This window comes from Stigmatopora nigra, chromosome 13, assembly GCF_051989575.1.
Source record: "Stigmatopora nigra isolate UIUO_SnigA chromosome 13, RoL_Snig_1.1, whole genome shotgun sequence".
NCBI lineage: Eukaryota > Metazoa > Chordata > Actinopteri > Syngnathiformes > Syngnathidae > Stigmatopora > Stigmatopora nigra.
In genome coordinates, this window is record NC_135520.1 from 392,212 (window position 1) to 415,678 (window position 23,467).

Consider the following 23,467-nt stretch of genomic DNA (forward strand, 5'->3'; position numbering starts at 1 on the left):
GAAACACAAAACTCGTCACGATTCACGCGAGATTTCCCCCTTGCGCCACCCAATAGGAAAACAGGCTTTAATTTCCGACTTCTCCTGCCAGCCAATCGGAAAACGCATCTCAAGCCTACGAAGGCAAGTGGGGCGGACTCACAAAATGGCGGAGTTTGGCTTGTAAACAAACCCCAATAAAGTTGAAGGTAGGTCACCATTCCAAGACGTTTTGGACAATTTCTCAGCTTTGACGAACACAATTAAGTCGTCGGGTTTTGTATTATAGATGAGAGTCCTAGTGAAGGCAGTGCAGGCTGCCGTAAAGCAACGACCCGGCCAGCAGAGACACTTTTGGGGCTGGCTCAATGCTGTTTTCAATAAGTATTGACTTTTATATTGTTCTCTATGTGGGTAAAGATCATTTAAAAAAAAAGGTTTTCCGCACTGACAATCATGTTGAATGTCGGTGATCTCCTTTTAAAAGTTAAATCTGCAAACTCCTGAAAGGAAACTCTCTATACTATACAATTTTTGGATCAATATGTGTCTTGTCACTAACCGAAATCAATGGCCAATTGTGCAATTTGAGTAGCGTCCACTGTTCCATTTTGTGTTCTCCCTTGACAGTGATGTCAAATGAAGCTTAACTGGGATCACTCCATGTCATATACGTTCATGTCATGTTGACTGGCACAACTACCGAATTAGACTGGACGTGTAGCGCCTTCCACGTAGACTACTTCAACAAATTTGGCCCCAAACTCACCCGCCAATGGTTCCAGGGTGGACTACGAGCGCATCAAGGCGGCGGGACCCGACCGGGCGGCGTCCGAGTGGTTGCTGAGGTGCGGCGCCAAAGTGCGCTTCCTGGGTCTGGAGCGCTGGCACGGGGACTACAACGCGCTGCCCTCGGGCCCCCCTGGACGCTTCAAGATCCAAGCCGTGGACGCCACCGACTCGTGCATCATGTACCGAGGCTTCGACCATCTGGGTTTGGCAGACGTTCGCCACGATGCCCGGTAGGCGCCTCCGTGACACCGGTTGACCTTTGTGCAGAAGGTTTGCAACACCTGGAGGAGATCAAGCTCCGCAAGTGCGTGTACGTGGAGGACGCCTGCCTGGAGCGGCTGGGCTCGCTGGAAAATCTGCAGCGCGGACTCTTCATGCTGGAGGTGGTGTCGTGCGGCAACGTGACGGACAGGGGCCTTCTGGCCTTGCACCAGCTCAGGCCAGTCACACGTTTTTTGCCATCCATTCTGGCACGAGACGTCTCGAATTTGTTTGGTAAAGATGTCAAAGGGCAAAGGTTAGAATGGCGCCTTCGCGGTTTATAAGCCTGACGGGTTGCCGGGTTACTGTGTTTGTTTTGGTGTTCCTGATCGTTTAAGAAGGGATGTTGATGACTGAATCCCAATCCTATTTTCCTTCATTTTTCCCCTCCCATGCAGGAAGCTGGAGTATCTTTTCCTCAGCGACCTGCCCGGCGTCAAAGACAAACACGGCACGGTGGAACGTTTAAAGACGGCCCTGCCGGGCCTGGACATCCATGTGGACTTGGACTAGAAAACAAGCAAACAGGAAAACAGCACGTTGTGCTCCTGACAGCAATTACATTTATCATCTTGTTGAGGCAAAGCTCAAATACAATAGGATCCAGTGCAATTTTGCCACATCTGCAGACCATCTTGTCAAAAAAAGAGTATTTATCATGTAAAAAAATAATAATAATAAAATAAAAAGCATGGATCAAGGCTTGAACTCCATCTTCTCGTGCGGATCATATTCAATGATATTTTGTTATCATTTGACTTGGTCTTTTCCTTTCTTTCAAAACTTGCAGCGGAACCTAAAGGAGCCTAATCATCTGCTTGGAACCCATAATGGCTCACGTCAGCCTACCGACGTGAATAAACGTCGAGGGTCGCAAAAGTGGCGTCCTTACTGGACTGGCCGTCCCCAGATTTGGCAAAACCTGCCGTCGTCGTCTATCTAACGCTGAGGAAAATAACATTAAAGTAGAAGAAAAAAAAGAGCCCTGAGTCTGCTTGACCTATGTAACCAGGGTTCTCCCTTTTAGATGTTGGGGAGGTGGTAGTTGAACCTGTTGTGATAGTACTTCTTGGTGTCCAAGACGGGGAAGATGCTGCTGCCCGTCAGCAGAGGCAAACACTGAAGGGTGGGGGGGGAAAAAAAACATTTACTATTAATACTTGTCGCAGATTTGAAAGAAAATAAATGTGGGTGGGTACATGCTTTTCTGGCAATATTTGAATGAATTTAGAAAATTAGGCTTGGTGGGACTGACCCCGGTGGGAAGGTGCTTGCGCGGTGGGCGTGTCCGGCGGTTGCCGTGGAGATCGTGCCCGTGTCTCAGGCTGTCAAAGTAAGGGTGCTGCAGCAGCCGCTCGCACGGAAGACGCTCGGCGGGATTCATGCGTAGGCAGGCCTGACAGAGACAAAAACAAAAATGGATGGACGCCATGATGTGTTTGTTGTATTTTTTCCAATTGTTGTCGTCGGAACGTGGCCGTTACCTTCATGAGACTGAGTGCTTGTTGCGAGAGGTTTGGATATTTCTGCTCCAGAGGTTCCTAAAAGCAGACAAAAACTTCATCAGATGGGATTTTATTGTCAAGCGCACGTGCACTCTGTGGGATTTTCTCACTCTCTCTGGAGGTTCGGGGATGGAAAGGCCGTGGAAGAATTGATTGGTGCGGAAAACCTGCTGATGGCGGCAGATCAGATCACCTGCAAAAGAAAAAGAAAACAATGATGCCACTAGAACACGTGGCCAAACTTTGAAACTGACCCAAGGTCTTGCGGATCAGGTAAAGCTGATCCATGTCCGACTTGCCCGGCCACAGGGGGGCGCCAGAGAGGAGCTCGGCCAAGACACAGCCCACCGCCCACACGTCCACGGGGGGCCCGTACTGCGTGTCCCCCACCAGCAGCTCGGGGGCGCGGTACCAGCGCGTGGCCACGTAGTCCGTGTAGCGGTCGCATGGACCCGCTTAGTCAAAGAAAAAAAAAAGAAAAAAAACAACAATAATCAATATTCCATATTTCATTTTTTTTTGCGTGGCTCTTACTGAGAATCCGGGCAAAGCCAAAGTCGCAGAGCTTGATGACGTGCTGTTTGGTGATGAGAATGTTCTCGGGCTTCACGTCTCTGTGGATACACTGCCGTGGGGGGGGGGGGGGGGGGGGGGGGGGGGGTTTGTTAGTGGCCAAGGGTCGGTCGGCGGGGGCGCCGTGTTTGCGCCCCGAGGGGAGAGAGAGAAAGAAAGAGGAATGCTCGTTAAAAAAAAGAAGAGGAGAGAAGAAAGAGGGCGGGGCTGCACTTGCGTTGTGTTTGTGGCAAAAGTTGACGGCCTGAAGCGTCTGCCACGTAATCTTCTTCACCAGCTGCTCGGGAACACTGCAAAATAAGTTAGTTGTCGCTGAGAAGGAGGGGCTTATCATGGCCAGATAGAGGGCGGCGACCGACGGACACGGAGCGTCGCAGACATTCCCGACGGGAAGGGACGGCTTCCCCGGGCGACCGCCGGCCGGCGCCAACGACGGGAAACGCGAGCGTCCGTACGTGGCGGGGGAGAGACAATGTCCGGAAAAAAATGGGGTGAGGGCGGGTCACTCACCCTCGCGGGTAGCGGTCCAGCTCGTGCAGGACCGTGTGGTCGCAGTACTCAAAGACCAGGTGAAGTTTCCTCTTGCGGCGGAACACTTCGATCAGATTGACCAGGTTGCCGTGTTTCAGTTGCTGCAAACACACAAACACACACACACACACACACAAATAAATCCATTCAAAAGACACATCAGACATTGGCGTCAGACCTTTAAATGGAAAGTGTTAATAGGCGGCCATAAAAGGTGGCGTCGCCCCGGCAACCCGGCAACCGCTCCGTCCGGGCCCGGCCCGGCTTGGCCCGGTTGGATTTATGAGCCGCCACCGCATGACTAATTAAGCGCGGCGGCGGCGGCGGCGGCGGCCTCCATTCGAAATTGAAAGGTGACAGATGAAGAAAGACATTTTTTTTCAAGATATCCGTGTGCCGAGCTTACTACCTTGAGCATCCTGATCTCCCTGAGGGCGATCTTCCTGATGGTGGGGTCGTCCTCGGACTCCACAAACTTCTTGATGGCCACGATCTGGCCCGAGTTGCGGTTGCGGCATTTGAAAACCACGCCGTACGAGCCCTCGCCGATCTTGCCCATCTTCTCGTATTTGTCCATCTACGCCCGGCGGATCCAAATCTGCCAAAGCCAGACCCACCGTTCCTGAAGACCTCGTTACCCAAACAAGTGATGCTTGCCAATTTACAAATGCTCTCATTTTGGATGAAAAGTATCAAAAGTACACATTTGAAGCGTGTCTCTGTTGATTTGGTTGAAAGTCTAATGCAAACTTGTCTTGTCATTTATTTAGCTTTTTGTTTTTAAACGGTGGCCTTTTTTTATGACCACATTTTCAGAAATGTTTCGTAATAACGCCATCAGAAATTCACCCAAAAAGTAGTCAAGTGGAAAAGTCTGACACGGTTATGAAAGAATGAAATAGTATGTAACGTACCCGAGTCGGAGGGTATTCAATTGTGCAAAAACAACGTCGGCGTTTGTCGTGCTGGCGCCCCCACAAAAGCGCGGCCGGGTCTGCAAAAACAAAATTGGGTCCACTTTAAAGCTGTCCAAAAAATAATTAAAGCATTAAGTGAGAGAGAAGAAGACTTACTTACTTTTGGAGCCAAAGATGGGGAAAAACAAAATAAAAAATAAAAGAAAAAAGATCTCCTGAGATGTTTCGTCGGGAGAGCTTTCGTCCTCTCTCAACATCGCATGGGATGGATGTGGAAAGAAGAACACACACACACACACACACACAAAAACAAGATCCTCAGCCAACTGGACCTTCAAAATAAAACACACAAAATACATTGAGGTGAAAAAATATCAAATGTATCCTATACATTGAGAAAACAAAGTGATGCAGTTACTTTTTAAAGCTCGATATTTAAAAAAAAGTAACCCTATTTAATGGTCCTAAACTGACATTTGATATTCTTCTTCTTTTTTGAGTCTTTGCCTTAAACTTTCTGGCAAAAACTCAAAAAAAAAAAAAGAATATTAAAAAGAGTCAATGAGTTCAGTCAATATAAAGTATTTCATCAGTGGCAAATACTAGTCCCCCATTTCAACTCCAGCAATGAAAAGTTTCTCTTACTTTGAAGGGGAGGGGGGGGGTGTCTTGGCTCATTTATCCCCATGGAAGCATCCACCACGTCGTCCTGCTCTGGCCGCCGGTCGCCATGGCAACAGTTGGGAAGAAAAAGGGGGATTCGGTGGACGGCTCCGATTGAAAAGGAAAGAACAAAGTTAAAAAAAAAAAAAAAGAAAAAAAGTCAGACGAAACAAATCAAGTCAACAACCTTTTAAGGAAGCTCCACCGCGTCAGAGGAGGACGTGGGAATATTCCAAAAGGACACGTCACAGCGAGACCAATTACAAGTCTTTGGGGGGGGTGGACGTCGCTCACTCGGTAGGTCGGTAGGTAGGTAGAGGAGCGCCAACCTAAACGGGGGAATTCACGGGAAAAACTGGCCGGCACTCGCCACAAACAAAACACAACAAAAGATGTTTACCACGGCTCTTTTAATTAAAAAAAACTGCAAAAGATAAACCATTTAGCAAAAGGGTTTGTTAACAGAAGCGCGTATCGTCCCTCATGTTGTCGTATTAAATTACACGCAAAATTTTTGGAAAAATAAAAGTGCTTACACGGTGCAAATAAGAAGAAGAACTCGTTAAAAAGGAGAAAAGATTTGTACAATAGATGCTAGGATGGATGGATGGATGGATGGAATTATGGTACAATGCAAAAAAAAAAATGACAAAAAAAGATGCTCGGGAGGTGGCGGATTATAAAAGATAGTCCGGGGGGGAAAAGGGAACCTTTCGGACCTTTCGGCCAGGTTCGCATTGGTTAAAAGGAGCCAGGTGTGGCTCACCAGCCAAAGGTTCCCGACCCCAGAGATAGTGTGACAAGTTGAAATCATTCTCTGCCATTGACAGCAATAGACATGAAATCTGTTTTCATTGGGATGGCCTTTGTTTTTCATTGGTGTTACGCACGGCTAGTCTGTCCTTTTTTAAAAAAATATTTTATTTTAAAAGTCACTGTGGTGACGACATGATGTTAAAAATATTTCTCCATTCTTCTCCAAAATCAAAAGTTAAAAATCATCAACTGCAATGCACTTTGGCTACAACAATCACCCAAAGGTCATCAATGAGTTCATTTACAAAAAAATAAATGCATCATAATAATAAAGCTGTTCTAACAGTAGGAAGTCTGATGTTTTTAGTTTTGACGGTTGTAGCTGATCAAATGAGCGAGTGGTCCGTGTCCAAATACAGCCAGTATGGTTTGTTTGTGTTAAAAAAATAATCATAAATATTGTTTAAATAACTAGTGTGGCGGCGGTTGCAGTGCCTCACCTGACCTGGTCTGACCTCGGGGCGCTAACGTTCTCCCAAAAAGCTACTCAGCCACCGGCTTGTAATGGCACTTGTGAAACCTCAAAAAAAAAGCGGATATAATAAAAAAAAATGTAACAAGTATAGTCTTTGGAAGCCAACAGAAAGTTCCTCCTTTGGGGCCTCCAAAAGGGACGCCACTCCGTCAGTAACTGTTCTCGTGACCCGCCAGGATGTACAGGTTGCTGAGCGCCGTGGGGTTTTCCGTGGGACGACTTTCCAGGACCACCACCCTGATACAGAGGGGAAGCGTCAAAACCGCACAACCACTTTGATTGACATTGTAGGCCATATCTTTCAAAAAGTACTTGAAGATAGCTCATAAATGGCTTCTTCCAACTCATATCAGTCATTTGAGGCTTTTAGTAGAACAAAAGTGGACGGGGACACACCTGTCGGAACCCAGGAGACGGAAAACTCTGCTGGGGTCGCAGATCTCCTGCGTCACCTGGCGTGGTGGATCAAATATGTACATTGAAAAAGCCATCAAGCGGATATTATACATCTCCAAATACAATTAGAAAAGACAAAATGGAGGCTCACACAGAAGAATAGACTTTGCCATGAAATTGGGTTAGCTATGCTTTCACTTGAACCTATCCACAACACCATACATATATATATTTTTTTAAATGGCCACGGCCACAGTGGTTGCACACGCCCGTGTAAATAGCTTGTAGACACGAAATGTAGCCGGGGGACATCGGGCGGAACGGGCGCTCCACACCTGCTAGGTGTCACCGACCGAGGCGGGAGACGCCATCCGCGGGGGGTGTCGGGTGCCAGGCCGTCAAAGGTAGCGCCGGCGGACAAAAGGTGCACGCTCTTGCCATATGATAACGAGGGCATCAATTTTGTATGGCTGACATTTAACGGGGGAAACAAACGGCCGGATCGCTTTTCATCTCCATCACAAATACTTGACCTGGCGGTGACCTTTTCAACTTTTGTGGCGTCAGCAGCCAGAAGAAGGCTGTTTGCCTTTGGCTCAAAGATACATGTTTCCAATCATTTTGGGGTGGAATCATTTCAGACATTTGAACAAAATGTCGTCCTTTGCGTTGGCTCACTGTTTGCGGGCGTTTGATTTTGGTTTACCTCGTTGGATTTGAAGCTCTTGCCCTGCATGCCGTGCTTCCAGAAGGCCAGAACGCTGTCCTGCAGGCACACTACAAAGGGTGAAAATAGGCAGAGCTTGCTCCATGAGTCACGCCCATCTTGACATTTTGGTATTTTGAAGAAGTCTCACCGACTGATCCGATGCCAAAGTCAAAACTGAGTTCGGACGCCAGCTTCTTGTTGGACTTTAATCGGCCTTGAAGGTTGACAATCTTCAAATTTTCTGTTGCAAAGAAACAAGAAAAAAAAAAGATGGATGGCAGCCCATAACGGAGCAGACGGATGAAATAAAGGACGTTTTCTTACGGTCCAAACACACCAACACGGTGTCTCTCTCCAGCTGGGTCACGTGAATGGCGTCCACCTGCTGATGACCTGGGACAACCACAACAACAATCAGGAAAGGTGTATCGAGGGCTGGAAAGATGACAAGGATAGCTGAACCACCACTTACTGGTTCCCATTTCAGTGAACCAGGAAGAGCAAGAGTTGAGGTTGATGGTCTCAAAGCGCACCACCTGTCCCGCCTCGGCGCCCTGGCTGATGGCCACGCACAGCAGCGGGTACTCTTGCTCCGGCACCACCAGCATCTCAAACACTTTCAGCGGGCTGGGCAGCGGGAAGTCAAAGTGCTGTCGGGGGGGGGGGGGGTGGCGGGGGGGACACTGGCGTTAATGGCGTCTTCTTTATGAAAAAGGCATGAGCGGCGAGGCGGGAGCCACCTTGATGAGCATAAACCTCTGCATGGGCTCGTACCACTGGAGGAGGACGATGCCGGACTGCAGCGCCCCGCACAAGTACTTGTGGCCTGTGTAAGGGTTCCTCACTGTGTAGAAAAATGACAAAAAAAATCATTTAAAACAGGCTCAAAACACCAGAAGAGGGGAAATAAAGGGACTGACCGATGCAGCACTTGTGACAGCCCTTGGTGTCGGGGATCTTGGTGGTCAATGCGAACCTCCTGAGGCCACAGACACAATAGTGCTTTGTCATCAAAAAAAATCACAACAATGATTTATCATTTGGATTCATAATGATGGAGAACCTGGGCAGAATTTTGTCCGGGAAGCGGTGCGTCTGGAACTGCGCCGCCAAGCCCGGTTTCTTCAGCTGCTCAAAGAGGCCGATCAGGTTGTGGGAGTACAGCTGGAAGTTTTTACCTAAAAAATACACAAGTCTCACTTATGCGCTTGACATTTTTCAAGGGCAATGGAGGCGGATCATGCGTTTTAGCCAGGTTAGACGAGCGTGGTGCCCCACGCCATTACCTTCTGGTGAAGCCGGTTAGTAGAGTGGCAAGCCAAGCCGGGTGGGTGGGTGGTGAGGGTGAGGACGCAAGGACAGACGGTGGGTGTTCCGGGTGGGGGGGAGAGAGCAAATGTTAAGCCAGTCACGTCCAAATACCCAAAGAGATCCCACCCTTAGTCACGTACTGCATTTTTTTTTGGACTATAAGTCACTTTTAATAGAGTAAAAAGAAATAATTGAGATTGTTGCGTGCCAATCCACTTAGAAACGACTGGAACTTGGAAGGAAAAGGGGTGGGGCTTGTTCTGTGCTGGACATAGCATCAATTCTACAATGGAGGCAATCGGAGAGGCACGTCCAAAAGAAAAAGGCTCTATTTATAGGCTACGCTGCGTTGCCAGATAACGGCGGCGGACAAAAGCCAAGGCGGGCCCCCGGTGGGTGACGCCAACCGTCCGTCCGTCCGTCGTCACTTACCGGATAAAGACATCAGGTTGTTGTTGATAACGTAGAGCCACGTGCACTTCCTGGGAAACAGCTGGAAGGAGAAATCAAGCTCTTTTCAAGCACATTTGCCCACTAAATGAGGGCTAAGATTCCTCAACTGAGTCAATACCTGCTCCATGGTAGCCTCGTGCAGCTCGTTCAAATTCAACGTGTAGATGCCGTCCTCCGTCCCGAAGATCAGGTACTGGTCTGATGGGGGAGGGACGCCGCTGTTACACACGTGTAGGCCAGGAGGAAAATGTGGCCGGCATTGGCAATGGCCTCAAAAGACATGTCGTACCTTTGGTGTCCGGATGGATCCAGGATGTGGCGCAGTTGATCTTCAGAGGACAGCCGTCAAAAACCTTGGAGAAACAAGCGCCCATCTATGGAGACAAAAAATGTTTTGATTTGATTTTTTTGGCTTTTTTGTTTCTTTTAGCTTTTAAACATATTTGTTCAAAATGGCCCAGCACTTACCAGTACTTTGGGTGTGGGCGGTAAACCGTTGATGGCAGGTTTCTGGCGTTGGAAGAAGAAAAAAAAAAGAAGACACCATAACATGATACAAAGTCTCAATACAGTAATTCTATACTCCAAAATGTTCTAGCTCAAACGACTCGTCATGACAATGTTATTGTCTCTAACTGATTAGAAAATCGGCTTCATCAGTTTGTGAAAAATGAGATGAATCTACTTCTACTTGCCAAAGCTGAAACCTCCCTATCATTATCCTGCAATCTGCGAATACATACGGGATAATCCTTTTTAAGCCTCCGATGCGCACGGTGGGGCGCCGGCTTGGCTCCGTCGCCATTCAAGCTATCGTCCGAGTCGTCGTCGTCTGTGGGGAGACGCTCGCCGTTAGTGGTCAGAGAAATATTTTGTTAAAACATTCATAACACTTTCTCTCACCTTTGCATTGGCAATTACCGAGTGCTTGGTAAAGAAGAACAAAACAAACTCAGACGAATAAATGGAAATAAATCATCGGGCGCAAACCCATCCATCAGAGTTTCCCGTGCTGGCTAAATACGACCATAACGGCGCCATTTCTGGCAGGTGGTCCTCACCTTGGTCCGAGGCGTGAGACAGGAGGCCGGGGCTGCTGACGCTGACCGAGAGGTAGTCCGGCGAGGAGCCGCCGCCGCCGCCGGCCTTGTCGCCGCCTTCGGGCGTGCTCTGGCGCCGCCGCGCCGCCTGGCCCGGACCGTTCTCCGCGTTGGGGAAGCGTCGCACCGTCAGCGAGCGCTCGTCGTTGAGGCCGCCCTCCTCCTCCTCCCGGCAGGGGCTGTGCAAGCGAGGCTGAGGGAACAAAACAAAGGGAATTTGTGTCATGGGGTTGCAATAGGGCTGAGGTGAATTTAGGCCGCGTTCCATTACTATGGACGACCCTACTTGACACCGTGTAAAAAGGCTAAAAATGCAAAAGATTTGCGCCTGTTAGCATCTCTCACCTTGGGTGGCCGAGGAGGAGGATACCCTGGCTTGAGTGTGGATCTGAAACGGGAGGGGGGGTTCCATCAGGAACTGAATCTACAGCACTTGGGTAGGAATGAAACCGTTTGGAACGTTTGCTTTTGGGTAGCCTAGGCTTCCCTTTTCTATCTATGTGAAATCAAATGGCAAGTAGTGTGTGTGTGTGTGTGTGTGTCTGGCTAGAGATGAAACCCCAGCGTTTGTTTCCTCACAGTTCCACTTCTTCCAAGGCGTCTTGGAGGTGAGCGACGTGTCCCCTGCAACGGGTAAACATGTCCAGGTAAACACACGGCTTTGCTCATGAAAACATTAGGACACAGATCACATTTGAAGTCACACGGGCCGTAATATTAACATTTAGAATGTAAGTGTGACGTACAGGAACCAAAATTTGACATCTACAGATGTGAGAAGCCAGACTTGATGACTATATATAGATAGATATACATTGCTCATAGTTTTTGCATTGTTTATGATTCCCAATTAAAGTGGGAGGATTGGTTTCCATTTGGACCGGGGTCATTGGGCGGCGACCTCTCCCGCTCGAAATGGACGGGCCACGTTGTCGGAGCGTACGTTGCGGCGGCACGGTCGAGATCAGGCGGGATGGTGAACAAATACTACAGCAAAGTGCAGAGTGTTTAGTGGTGTTACCGTTGGAACAACTCGTCCTCAACGCTTTTGAGGAGACTCCTTGGGTTGGTTTGAGGGGAACGAGGCGAGACGCGGGCGGGCGGGCGGGCGGGCCGACGGGCCAAAGACGGGCGGAGCGAGGAAGAAACAAAATAAAGAAAAGACAAGCAAAGCAAAAAAAGGGAGAGGTGAGAAAGGGGCGTGCTCAATTCAAATCAAAAGTCAACACACGTGTGGCCAGTCAGGGGGCGGGGCTTCATGCTGGTTAAGAAACGGTGAGTCAAGCGCTCACCAGTTCAGACATTGTGCTTTGGTGCGCAAGAGCGGGAGATACAAAGCCATTTCAACAAAAAAGGGGTGTAAACAAGACAGGTCGCCGTGGCAAACCTACCTGCTGCTCATCCCTCCCTCGGCAAAGGGGCTCCACGGGGACGGGAAATCGTTATCCTTGCTGGCATCCTGTGGAAAGAGCAAATGCCAATGGCGGGCGGCGCTTTTCACGCGTGGCTCGGCGGGCAAAATGGCCATTTTGCCGCGCACCATTTCCGAGTGGGCCTCCGTTTCTTTCCGCAGCGGCGCTTCAAACTGCAGCTTGTCGACTGTGGATCACAACAACAAAAATAAGCATTTAAGATCCACTTTGATTTTTTAAACCAAGAACTTAGTAATACCGTTACACCCATGGCCATATTTGAAAGCGAGAACTAACAAGGCTATATGAGCCGCCATCCGTCCCAAAAAAAAAGCTGTCCAAAGTGAGTCAGACGCGAATGTAAGCGACTTCTGTCACCGACACGAAACCAAGACGCGCACAAGTCATCTGTCCGCCCGCCCACCGCTACTGACCTGTTTGCTTCCCTTGAGGGGATGGCGGCCCTCTTGGCTGTGTCCCATTGTTTGCTTTAAGGTGAAAAAGACACATTGAAGAGAGACGGCTGCGCACGACATGGAGATGGGAAACTAGCTAGGGTTCTAATGAGCAAGCTAAAAAAGTCGGGTGGCTATCGGCATATGGAGGAGGCGGGTGGGCCGATGATCAATGTGCTTGGGAGCTTCTTTTTGGAATATTTGTGTGTGTTTTTCTACTCACAGGCCATCTCCGAGCGCGTCCTTTCTGCCCGTGCGTGCTTATTGGTGGAACGGATGGTGTGGCGGACCACGGAGAGGGGCTGAGGACAGGAGAAAAAAATGGACGCCAGCCATAAAACACAAAAGACATTTGTCACTTTCCCATTGTCCCATTTTGCAACCAATATTTTTAGCAAATCATTTTGCCTCTTTTGGCTATCTTTAGATGAGAAGATATTGTATGAGACTAAAGTCAACTAGCCGGGAAATCCAAGGCCCTCTTTTCTGTGGAAGGGCTCACCTCGATGATGTCGTCGTCGTCCGCTTCGCCGTAATGCTGATGGTTGTCGGGGTTGTTCATCTTGTCCATGAGGTCCACGGCCAACCGCCTGCTTAAGCCCGCCTGCGCCACGTAGACGTGCTGCCATGGAGCGCAAAGTTACAAGGGGGGGGGGGGGTTAGCGGAAGCCACCGCGACGACCAATAAGGAAGCGGCGTTTGATTACCGAGAGGAGTTTTTCGGCCGTGGGCCTTTTCTTGGGGTTTTTGGTGAGCGACACTTTAACAAAGTTGTGGAAAGCCGCAGACCTGTGGACGGCCGGGGCAAAATTGGCCAGGTGCAGGGCGGGGCACTCCCTCACTCCCTCACTCACTCACTCACTCACTCACTCACTCACTCACCATTTGTTTTTGTCTTTTAGCTTGGGCGGCTGAAAGCTGCTCTTTGACATGAGAAACAAGGCCCTGAAAACACACAAGAGCAGGAGAGCGTTGGATCAAAAAGTGGGCCAAATGCAAAACGGGAACGGCGCCCAGGGGGTCTCTCGCCATCCATGGCCAACTGAAAGCAATTTTGACAGGATTTGGGGCGTGGCGCTTTGACTTTGTACCTCATGGGGTGCAGGTCAAACATGGGGGGCTGCAACTCGGCCAGCTCGATGGACGTGATGCCCACCGCCCAGATGTCGCACAGCTGGTTGTAGCCGCCGTTCTTCTCCACCGCCGCCACTTCCGGAGCCATCCTGCACCACCACCACCACCACGGGGTGAGACCCCGCCACTTTTCACCGAAGCCCCGCCCCCCCGAGGCACCCCCCGACTGACCAGTAAGGCGTCCCGATGAAGGACTTTCTTTTGGCGATGGTGGCCGTGATTTTGGCGGCCACGCCAAAGTCGGCTGTTGGCGGAAAGGCGCCGTGAGTTTTTGAAGTGGCGCGGCTATGTGAGGAATGAGGAGGAGGCGTGAGAGACGCTTACCCAACTTGACGTCTCCGTCGTTTGTCAAGAGGATGTTGGCGCCCTGCAAGCGCAAAAAAAACACGTCAGGGTTATTATTTGCGTGCAACGTGGCATTTTGCATTCTTGGAAAATGGAGGGCACTAGAGAAGATTGTCACAGGGGCATCACCTTAATGTCACGGTGCATCTTGCCCTTGGTGTGAAGGTATCCCAAACCCTGAAAAAAAAAGCAAAACAGCCCTTCTTACATGAAGTGACCTCACCATTTTCCAAATACTGCATTTCCTAGCATATCAGCCTCCATCTTTGTGTATAAGCCTGACCCTTAAAATGGCCTTGAAATGGTTGGAATAGGGAATACAAATGTCTTATCTGTTTCTATTTTAAAATACATATATGTATGCGAGAAAATAGCCGGTAGCCATCAAAATACAATCATTTGTTGCAAGCTTTTTTTAAAAAAAAAGGGGGGAAAATATACCTGTATAGTCTCTCGGCAGACGTAGGCGATCTGAGTCTCCGACAGGGGTCCCGTCACTGTAATAAAAAAGAAGTTGTGGTGGGGGGGTCCACCCGAATGCTTCATCTCAGCCCAAATCAATAAAATCAGGAGCAGAAGAAAGACTTGATGTGTGTTTGTCTTGGCTTACCGTGATAAATGTCCTGCAGGGAACCCCCGCCGCAGTACTCCATGCAGATCCAGAGTTTCTCCCGACTGTGTGCAGAATCACAGATTTGGGATCATTTGGAATTGCTCACCAAAAAAAAGGTGGTGGATCTTACCAGAGATAGCTCCCAAAGTAGGCCACAATGTTGCGGTGCATGCATTCTTTCACCATGAAGATTTCCTGCTGGATGATGGAAAAGTCGTCCCCTGCAACCAAAACAAAACAAATTGGTCAACACGTGTGCCGTTTTCTCAAAAGTTAGGTTTTGCATTTCATCGGAGCGAATAATCACGGCTTTTATCGGTGAATCGTCCCAAGGGGCTGCCGTCAATTCATATTATATCAACAAAAATCAGCCGAGTGTTTCCGGCTTACAATTGATGAAGACGAGCTCAGTCCGTATGAAGTGCAAAAAGATCCGGCGCTAGGGCAAAAAAAGCTCTGTGGACTGTGTAAATATTCAAGATGTGGCCAATACTTGCGCAGGGAAGGTCATGTTTCAAGTGGAATTTGTAAAGAGTCCACTTCCAACAAACAATATGATAAAAACAGACACTATCTCTTTTTTTTTGGCAGGATGTTACCGTGATATGAAGTGGCCCAAAATGCCATGGAAAACTTTCTCCCCAGCCCAGCATTCAACAAAATAGGTTTATTTGTGAGTGTATCATTCTTTGGATGGTGAGCAATATCCACCACCACGTTATGACATTTAAGCGTCATTTTAGCTTTTTGGGCCGTGTTGACAGTGAGTCAGTGGCCACAAGAAAAAAAGATCATTTGAGTAACTTGAGTGAGAGTTGTGTGTAAAACATACCAAAAAAAACAGCGGCCAACACTTGCTTCCTCAATGGGTTTAACCGCTTGTGTGTGAAACTAGGATTAGCTAGCGCCTATTTACTTGAACATAAGCATATAAGCACCACCCTTAAAATGGTGGAATTTGTCATGAATAAAGCGCCCCGATTCTTAATTTTTACCTCCATATTCATGGTTTGAATATGGGAGTATAAATATGTTACTTTGAAGAAAAAGTATATTGTTTCTGTTGATCCAGGCACCATTTGGATCCTTCATTTTTCATCTTATGTCATGTTATTTCAAGTTTAATGTCATCTGCTGCATGTAAGCCACAGGGCTGGGAAGGCACACCTTTGGTATCCCGGAAGTCAAGAAGCTCCCGTCAAACCGGTTTCGATATGGCCCGGCAATTAAAGGCCAAACGAATGACTCGGCAAAGAGAAAGCAAAAAAAGCTACTTCCTCATTGCTGCTGTGCAAACCCCCAGGCACGCCAAGATTTATTTATTGTACTCCCCTGCGTTTCGAAGTTTACGGCAGCTACGACATCTCTGGTTGTCAATAGAAAGCAATGAGTTCTTTTATCAATGAAAATATGGAATGAATGAAGAAGGAAAGCCAAATGTTCAACTCCAGTTTGTTTGGTGTGGCTAATCCCCGTAATGGGGCTAATCTGCAGTGTTTCAGGCACCAGTGTGAGCTCTTACCTGCTTCCAGTTTGATGATCTTGACGGCCGTCAGCTCTCCCGTTTGGATGTTGCGAGCCTGTAAAACATTTGCTTTCTTTGAGCTATTTTTGACAACTTGTACCTGTGGAATGTTTCCTGGAAATGTATGCATTTTTTGAATGCATCAAATACATGTTTAACTCATTTTTTTCTATTAATCATGAAGCAAAATACATATTTTTGGAAACACTAGCCTGGTTATTGCGCATTGTTTTTCTCATTTTGACTTGGAAAAAAGTTTTAAAAAAATACAGTCAACCCAGATCCCAGATTTTTGTCATTTAAATAGTACTTGATGTGATTTATATATGAACGATATTGCATTTCAGTAGTCTGCCTTCCAGATTGAGGTCAGGATAGGTCAATACCCCCCACCCCCACTCCTAATCCGACCGTTTTTTTTTTAAGTGGCGGCCATAAACCATGTTCTCCTCAGTAAAAAAAAATAACGCAGCGTTTCTGTCGGCGTTCCACCACGCTCGGGTTATTGGGCGAGAGAAAAGCGGCATTCCGCCGCAGCATTCCATCGCTGGCTTTGTGGGGGAAGTGGGATAGCGGCTAAAATGGGTGGAGGGGGGGACGGGGGTTCCACAGAAGCTTTATATGGAAAGGAGGAGGGGCCCTAGAGCCAAACTATGAATGTTTATCAGCGGCAGATGGCTAAACAAGGACGTGGATTCTTCGGACGCCATCGCCGGCCGGCTTGGTTGGGGACGGCAAAATGCCAGCAATTTTGCTCTTCGCCCTTGATTTCAGCCTTGTTTGGAATTCTTGCAGGGAAAAGTGACGAGATGGACGCCTGGAGACTTTTGGCTTTTCGCTTGGACGCCACAGACAAATACACAACGGTCTCCAGACGTACGTCGTATGTCAATAATTGCAAAAAGTCACTTATCGGCCAATAATAAAACGTGACAAAGTTTTAAAATGGCAATGTCATACAAATGACTCTTCCTTTTGATAAGATACAGTTCAATGATCACTTTGAATCGATTGATCTATTAACACGGTGACCTTTTAGGGCCAATGAGTCCAATCCATGCCCATAAGCGTTACTACTTGGTACACCTCTACATCAAATGTTTTGATTTTTTAAATACCTTGTAGACGTCTCCATAGGTGCCGCTTCCCACCCTCTGGATGAGCTCAAAGTCGTGCTGAGGGTTTCTCCGTTGGATCTCTCCGCTGGGACGGGGAAAGATGTCCATTGCGGCGATGACGCTGGAGGAACGGGCTATTCGCTGGAGTCGCTCAACAAGTCCAGAGCTCCCTTTATTCAAATGCTCCTTGGGCAAACTCCATGGCCTGACAAGAAGAATGGATGGCATGCGGTTACTAACATTAGAAAAAATATGTGGGACACAACACAATATTGCAAATGTAAAAAAAAAATGTTGCAAAAGACAGCAGAAGAATGTGGGGGAGTATCGTGGATGGAAATATAAACATTATAAAGATGTTAAAAGATAGAAGGTAGGAAGAGCAAAAAGGCCAAAAAAATAAGGTAAGAAAAAAAAAATGACAGAAAGATGAGGTTAAGTGAGAACCCCAACAGACAAGAATGGATGAAAAGGCCATGACATAAAAAGGAAGAATAGAGGAAAAGGTCATTCAAATAGCCATGGAAGAAAAGTCAAGCCTGTCAAGAAAATGAATGGAATTTTTAGAGACATAAAACTCCAGTCAGTGGAAATAACTTTGTAAAAGAAAAAAACACTCAATTTCATCAACGACTAAATTTTCCGGTCGTCAAAATTTCAATTATATAACCCATTACTTGTTCAGTGAATTGACACCACATTGCCGTCTATGTTCTGGACAAGAGTTGAAAATAATTGTGAATAACACCTTAATACACTCTAAGCTTTCGGTGTAACCGTGATAATTACTTTAATACAACCCATTTAGTAGCTGTGAATGTTTTTTTTTAACATTAGCTTGATAGCAACATCTCCAGAAAATAGTCGGTACCGGGTCCACCGTTTATTTTCAACGATGAAGCTAGAGTGGAAGTTAGCATCCCTGCTAATGCTAACGGCTAGTTTCTCGGAACTTGAGCTGTCCCTCTGCTTACCGTTCGCGTGGACGACTCGTCCGTGCATGATAACTTTCAAATATCCATTCGAAACTTGTCGTTTGTGGGATGAAACCAAATTATAAAAGTCGAACGTGTACTTTTTTTGCTACCGAGGCGTTTGAAAAAGTTGAGGCGGCTCTCGAAGGTTTTCCTTTGGGCAAGCAGCGACCTCGTTCAGCAACAGCCGTCGCCACCAACTTCTTTCGGACATGTCATCTTCCTCGCTCGGTTGACAGCTCCAGAGAGGGGGTTCTTGCTCCCAGTAATGGCAAGAGAGGTCAAAAATGAAATAATAGTAACAAGTCCATGCGTGTTACATTAAAAAGGCCAATGCTTAAAAGAAAAAACAACAACAGTCGGCTGCTGTTAATCTCCGCAAAATTTCAGGATCCAGGCGATGCATTCAGGAAAACATCGTCAAAATTTTACGGTCCTAGTACAAAACAATACGTGGTGGTATTCCGCGCAATTTACAGATAAAAGTTCAACTCTATATAAAATATCATGTTGCGACGTTTATGTTAGATCACATTTTCAGACTAGAATGTTGGAATGTCCATCATTTAAAAATATCTGGCGTATGTTCCAATTTACGACGGTTTGCAAAGGCATCGTGCCTTCAGAGTTGTATTGTGCTTTAACGCCCTCCAGTGGTGGAATGTAGCAACTGCACTAGGCTGGACCAATAATTTCGTGATGCATTGAGGAGCCAATAGACTATTAAATGCCAGCGTTAATTTACTTTTTATATTCACAAATAAGGTTCCGACAACACGTATCACATATTCCCGGTCACGCCGTGCTTTACTTCCACCCAGCGGTGGAATATATTAACACAGATGACGTTTCGGCATCCTGGCGACGCGTTCAAAAACACCCTGTAAAGTAGACACCACGATCGTATCCATATACTATATTGAAAGCCAATACTACACGTCCTTAAAACAGAGCATATGCTACACCATTGAACCTTATTTAGGGTTAGAATTTGCCATTTTTGAGCGAAGGAAAACGAGTTATTGAAGAAAAGTTAAAGGAGTTTTAAAATCCCCACGTCGTTATCAAAGGCAGCGTTGAGACGACAACAACCACATGCACGCCCCCTGGTGGTGATGTCCAAGCACGAGCATCCTCCTCCGTCGTTTCTCGTCGTCGTGGTCGTCTTCCTCCTCATCGTCGCCCTCGAATAATCTCGTTCGTGTTGTTCTCCGTGCGCATCTTCCTCCCCTCTTCCCGCCCATGAACGCATACCTGAAAGTCCATCATTAGCGGACACAAAAAAACGTCGAGAGGCGAATTTTTTTCGCAGGAGATATGGCCAAACACCGCAAAGACCGAGACAGCTGGGGTGAGTGTACGTACCGACATCTCCTTTTTTTATGATCGTTTTTATGTCTCAATTCAGCGTCTTTCATGGGTGTTAACGGCGCAGGAGGCCTCCCAGTCGACGTCATTAGGCAGAGGGTTTTTTTTCTCTCTCAGGGCATCACAATTATTAATAGCGAGCTGGAAAATAGAGAAGGTGAATGATAGTGAGGAATAAAGAAATGTCAGCAATTGGCGTAAAGTGCATGGGAGCTTTGGTGAATCAGTCTTGATATTATGTAAGGATGCATAGAGGAGTCACCTTCAGGGAAATTCTTGTCGGATAGTGTGTGAGAAAATGTGGGAAATATGGAAAAGGACTTTGTCTCGGAGTTCTAGAAGAGGGCCCACCCAGTGCCCAGTGGTGTGGCGAGATGCGGCATTGATGGCGACGCCTGGGCGAGGCCTTTTTGCAGAGATTTTAAACATTTACAACTTCAAGTGGAACTAAAACATGTGTCCTTCCTATTCAAATTGGACCTTTTTGCCAACGGGGGTGCTTAAATATGTTGACGGCGAGAAGCTGCCAGTGAAAATTGCTCCCAGTTGGCCCAATTGAAATGTTTTGAGGCGCCCGGAGCATCAAAACGCGAACATTCGATGCCAAACCGCCCGCTTTAAACCAATTGGACGGAAATGAGTTAACAATGTGAACTGAGGACAAAAACACAAAATCAACATTAGCGTGTTATTGGGGCGGCTCTTTCTCTTTTCATTCATTTAGCTCAGCAAAAATGTCCTCATACATTTTGAAATCTTTTTTTAATGTATAAATTGTAAATAGGCACGTCAGCATGTCTTTTCTTTTGGGGGGGATGCAGGGTCCCTGGGCGACAAGAACGCGTACGACTGGAGCTCGGAGGAGGACGAGTCGGACGGGCGCGCCGGGCCCGTCCAAGTGCTACTGGTGAAGGATGACCACAGCTTCCAGCTGGACGAGGCGGCGCTGGCTCGCATCCTGCTGGCCGAGGAGGTGCGCGACCGCGAGGTGGTGGCCATCTCCGTGGCGGGGGCCTTTCGCAAGGGCAAGTCCTTCCTCATGGACTTTATGTTGCGCTACGTGTACAAACAGGTGGGTTGCCTTCTGGCTACATGGCTACTTTTTTTTGGACTGCCACCACCGCTGGTGTTGTAATGCGATGCAGAATTTAGTGTCCTCCATTGCTTACTCCCGTCAGGGAGCCGACGACTGGCTGGGCCAGAAGGAGGAGCCCCTGACCGGCTTCTCCTGGAGGGGCGGCTCGGAGCGGGAGACCACCGGCATCCAGATCTGGAGCGAAGTCTTCCTGGTGGACCGCCCCGACGGGACCAAGGTGAAGTCCTGGACGTCCTCTTTGTGCTTTGGCGGGGGTTATCGGATGGAACGGAGACAGATGACCCAAAACGTCCCTTTTTTCTTTGTTCTTTTGCTATGGCCGTGGGTGGGCGTGGCCCGGCACGCAGGTGGCCGTTTTACTGATGGACACGCAAGGCACCTTCGACAGCCAATCCACGCTCCGCGACTCGGCCACCGTCTTTGCGCTGAGCACCATGATCAGCTCCATGCAGGTAGCGGGGAAAGGCACAGCATCAAATGGAATAAATGAAATAGAATAAATGAAATGATGCTCCACCCCCCTTTGTGCAGGTCTACAACATCTCGCAGAACGTCCAAGAGGACGACCTTCAACATCTGCAGGTACGTCTCGACACGTGACTTCCCGGTGACATCTTTCTCAATTCCGCCCTAACGTCCGTGATGTCATGGCACCCACCCGACAGCTTTTCACGGAATATGGCCGCCTGGCCATGGAGGAGACCTTCCTCAAACCCTTTCAGGTTTGATTTCACTCCTTCTATTCATCGTTCCAAATCTTAAATACTTCTTTTTTCTTCTAGTCTATGATCTTCCTCATCCGAGATTGGAGTTTCCCGTACGAGTTTCCGTACGGGCAGGAGGGAGGCATGAAATTCCTGGAAAAGAGGCTGAAGGTCAGAGGTCCAGCCAGATCAAGTCCTTTCAAAGTCCTTGGTTTTTTTTTTTTTAAATGTTTGCAAAAAAATACGTGGGCAGATCTCGGAGAACCAGCACGAGGAACTTCAGAACGTGCGCAAACACATCCACTCGTGTTTCACCAACATCTCCTGCTTCTTGTTGCCTCACCCCGGCCTGAAGGTGGCCACCAATCCGCTCTTTGACGGGCGGATTAAAGGTACCGAAGTAGCTAGCACGGCTAACAGCTAATATAAAAGCGGTCAAACTCAGTTGAAGTCCCAAATGTGTCCAATGGCAGAGATTGACAACGAGTTTGTCAGCCACCTGAAGGTCCTGGTGCCCTGGCTGCTGAGTCCCGCCAACCTGGACGTGAAGGAGATCAACGGCAGCAAGATCACCTGCAGGGGGCTTCTGGAGTACTTCAAGGTCTGTCAAAAAAACAACAACAGAAAAGAACAGGCGCCATTTCCAAAAGATGGCCCTTCTGTAACCCATTGGCCTTCTCCAGGCTTACATCAAGATCTACCAGGGGGAGGACCTACCTCATCCCAAGTCCATGCTGCAGGTAACAACAAACAGCATGCATGCTAGGTCGCCGGGAGAAGCCACCCCGATCTAACCGCCGTGTCCTCTGTGTCAGGCCACCGCCGAGGCAAACAACCTGGCGGCGGTGGCCGCCGCCAAAGATCTGTACAACAAGAAGATGGAGGAGGTGCGTCCGAGTCGCCCGACCCCCGTCCCGCCTCGTTTGACCCGGCCTCTCCCCCCCTTCCGAACAGGTGTGCGGCGGCGACCGTCCTTTCCTGGCGCCCGGGGAGCTCCAGGCCCGCCACGGCGACATCCGCGAGGAGGCGCTGTCGCTGTTCCGCGGCGTGAAGAAGATGGGCGGCGAGGAGTTCAGCCGGCGCTACCTGCAGCAGCTGGCGTCGGAGGTGGACCAGGTCTTTGTTCAGTACATCAAGCACAATGACTCCAAAAACATTTTCCACGCCGCCCGCACGCCCGCCACGCTCTTCGTGGTCATCTTCGTCATGTACGTGGCGGCCGGCGTGACGGGCTTTGTGGGCGTGGACGTGGTGGCCAGCCTCTGCAACATGATCCTGGGCCTGGCCCTCATCACGCTCTGCACCTGGGCCTACATACGCTACTCGGGGGAGTACCGGGAGCTGGGGGCCGTCATCGACCAGGTGGCCGGGGCGCTCTGGGACCAGGTGGGTGCTGACCGTCCAAACACGGCTTTCACCACATCCGCGCCGAGCCTTGGCCAGCGGACGCCGCGTTAACCCCTTCCATCCCGGCCTTCTGGCCTTCCGTCCACCTTCTCCCTTACCAATGCACGCTAGGCTAATTGCATGCTAGCAGCGTGGCCTTGGTTAACCCGTGGCGTCTTTTCCCTTCCACGCCGCCGCAGGGGAGCACGAACGAGGTAAGAAGTGCGCCGTGGACGGCTTGCCTGACCTCTAGCGTGACCTCTAACGTGACCTCCCCTCCTCACACAGGCGCTGCACAAGCTTTACAACGTGGCGGCCAATCACAGGCACCTGTACCAGCACGCCTTCCCCGGGCAACGGGTGGACGAGCCGGCGGAGGGCGAGGAGCGCGACAGGAAGCGGGACTGATTGGAGCACGCCGCCATTGTGGATCCGTCCCCAGAAAAACGGCGGATGGCGTCTTTTGGAGACTTTCCCGCCGTTTTGCCCGCCCAGGTCTTCCACCACGTTAACGTCCACCGCATCGAAGGGCCGCCGCCGTCGGCGTCGTCGTGGCCGTCGTAGCGGTGGCCGGCCCTCATCAAAGCACCTCCCCCCCGTGACGTGTATCATCCCTTCAAATATTAAAATATTACAAAGCCGTGGATGTCGTGTGTGACGGAGGTTTCTTTGATGTTTTATGGGATTTCATTTTGTTTCTGTGGTGTCTTTTGAGATCAAAAGCGTGTAAAAATAGTCAGAACGAGCTTATTGTGCATTTAAGTTAGCAAGGTTAATCACGCAAAAACAACGCAAAAAAATTAAGTCATCATAGATTATCGGACTCAATGAGTTAAGAATTAACTCTCATCTCAGA

At 48.7% G+C, this 23,467-nt stretch overlaps 4 protein-coding genes across 12 annotated transcripts; 2 read left to right on the forward strand and 2 right to left on the reverse strand.

Moving 5' to 3' along the window:
- Positions 1-92: 92 nt before the first annotated feature.
- dmac2l (distal membrane arm assembly component 2 like) lies at positions 93-1,733 on the forward strand. Its single transcript, XM_077730964.1, has 5 exons — positions 93-188; positions 269-363; positions 765-973; positions 1,039-1,214; positions 1,435-1,733. Exons 2-5 carry the CDS (start codon positions 269-271, stop codon positions 1,543-1,545), a joined length of 591 nt encoding a protein of 196 aa, XP_077587090.1. The 5' UTR covers positions 93-188; the 3' UTR covers positions 1,546-1,733.
- Positions 1,262-4,843, reverse strand: cdkl1 (cyclin dependent kinase like 1 (CDC2 related kinase)). The gene is made up of 11 exons (XM_077730963.1): positions 4,715-4,843; positions 4,556-4,635; positions 4,051-4,239; positions 3,621-3,742; positions 3,328-3,400; positions 3,072-3,162; positions 2,792-2,992; positions 2,648-2,730; positions 2,517-2,573; positions 2,288-2,428; positions 1,262-2,151 (listed from the first exon to the last, which is right to left on the reverse strand). The coding sequence occupies exons 3-11, from the start codon at positions 4,216-4,218 to the stop codon at positions 2,056-2,058; spliced, it is 1,032 nt and encodes a 343-aa protein (XP_077587089.1). The 5' UTR covers positions 4,219-4,239; positions 4,556-4,635; positions 4,715-4,843; the 3' UTR covers positions 1,262-2,055.
- A 769-nt stretch (positions 4,844-5,612) lies between these two features.
- On the reverse strand, positions 5,613-19,325 carry map4k5 (mitogen-activated protein kinase kinase kinase kinase 5). 8 transcript variants are annotated; one of them, XM_077730949.1, is made up of 36 exons: positions 18,058-19,325; positions 17,084-17,288; positions 15,963-16,020; positions 14,571-14,661; positions 14,438-14,502; positions 14,269-14,324; positions 13,957-14,004; positions 13,807-13,849; positions 13,654-13,726; positions 13,440-13,571; positions 13,231-13,293; positions 13,056-13,137; positions 12,851-12,970; positions 12,572-12,650; positions 12,328-12,381; positions 12,022-12,080; positions 11,873-11,940; positions 11,503-11,541; positions 11,061-11,105; positions 10,827-10,869; positions 10,443-10,674; positions 10,285-10,308; positions 10,125-10,213; positions 9,850-9,891; positions 9,671-9,755; positions 9,500-9,579; positions 9,361-9,421; positions 8,681-8,795; positions 8,538-8,596; positions 8,358-8,461; positions 8,090-8,267; positions 7,942-8,010; positions 7,766-7,858; positions 7,615-7,685; positions 6,909-6,964; positions 5,613-6,749 (listed from the first exon to the last, which is right to left on the reverse strand). In XM_077730949.1, exons 2-36 carry the CDS (start codon positions 17,189-17,191, stop codon positions 6,662-6,664), a joined length of 2,772 nt encoding a protein of 923 aa, XP_077587075.1. In that variant the 5' UTR covers positions 17,192-17,288; positions 18,058-19,325; the 3' UTR covers positions 5,613-6,661. The 8 variants fall into 8 exon arrangements, with proteins under 8 accessions (XP_077587075.1, XP_077587077.1, XP_077587076.1 ...); XM_077730951.1 differs by lacking the exon at positions 11,503-11,541 and having other exon boundaries at positions 18,058-19,322; XM_077730950.1 differs by lacking the exon at positions 10,285-10,308 and having other exon boundaries at positions 18,058-19,322.
- Positions 18,991-23,255, forward strand: atl1 (atlastin GTPase 1). Of its 2 annotated transcripts, none has more exons than XM_077730958.1 (14): positions 18,991-19,414; positions 20,247-20,497; positions 20,604-20,738; positions 20,869-20,973; positions 21,053-21,103; positions 21,187-21,243; positions 21,304-21,396; positions 21,479-21,617; positions 21,699-21,826; positions 21,909-21,965; positions 22,041-22,112; positions 22,180-22,611; positions 22,812-22,826; positions 22,900-23,255. In XM_077730958.1, exons 1-14 carry the CDS (start codon positions 19,375-19,377, stop codon positions 23,017-23,019), a joined length of 1,695 nt encoding a protein of 564 aa, XP_077587084.1. In that variant the 5' UTR covers positions 18,991-19,374; the 3' UTR covers positions 23,020-23,255. The 2 variants fall into 2 exon arrangements, with proteins under 2 accessions (XP_077587084.1, XP_077587085.1); XM_077730959.1 differs by having other exon boundaries at positions 18,993-19,408.
- Positions 23,256-23,467: the final 212 nt, after the last annotated feature.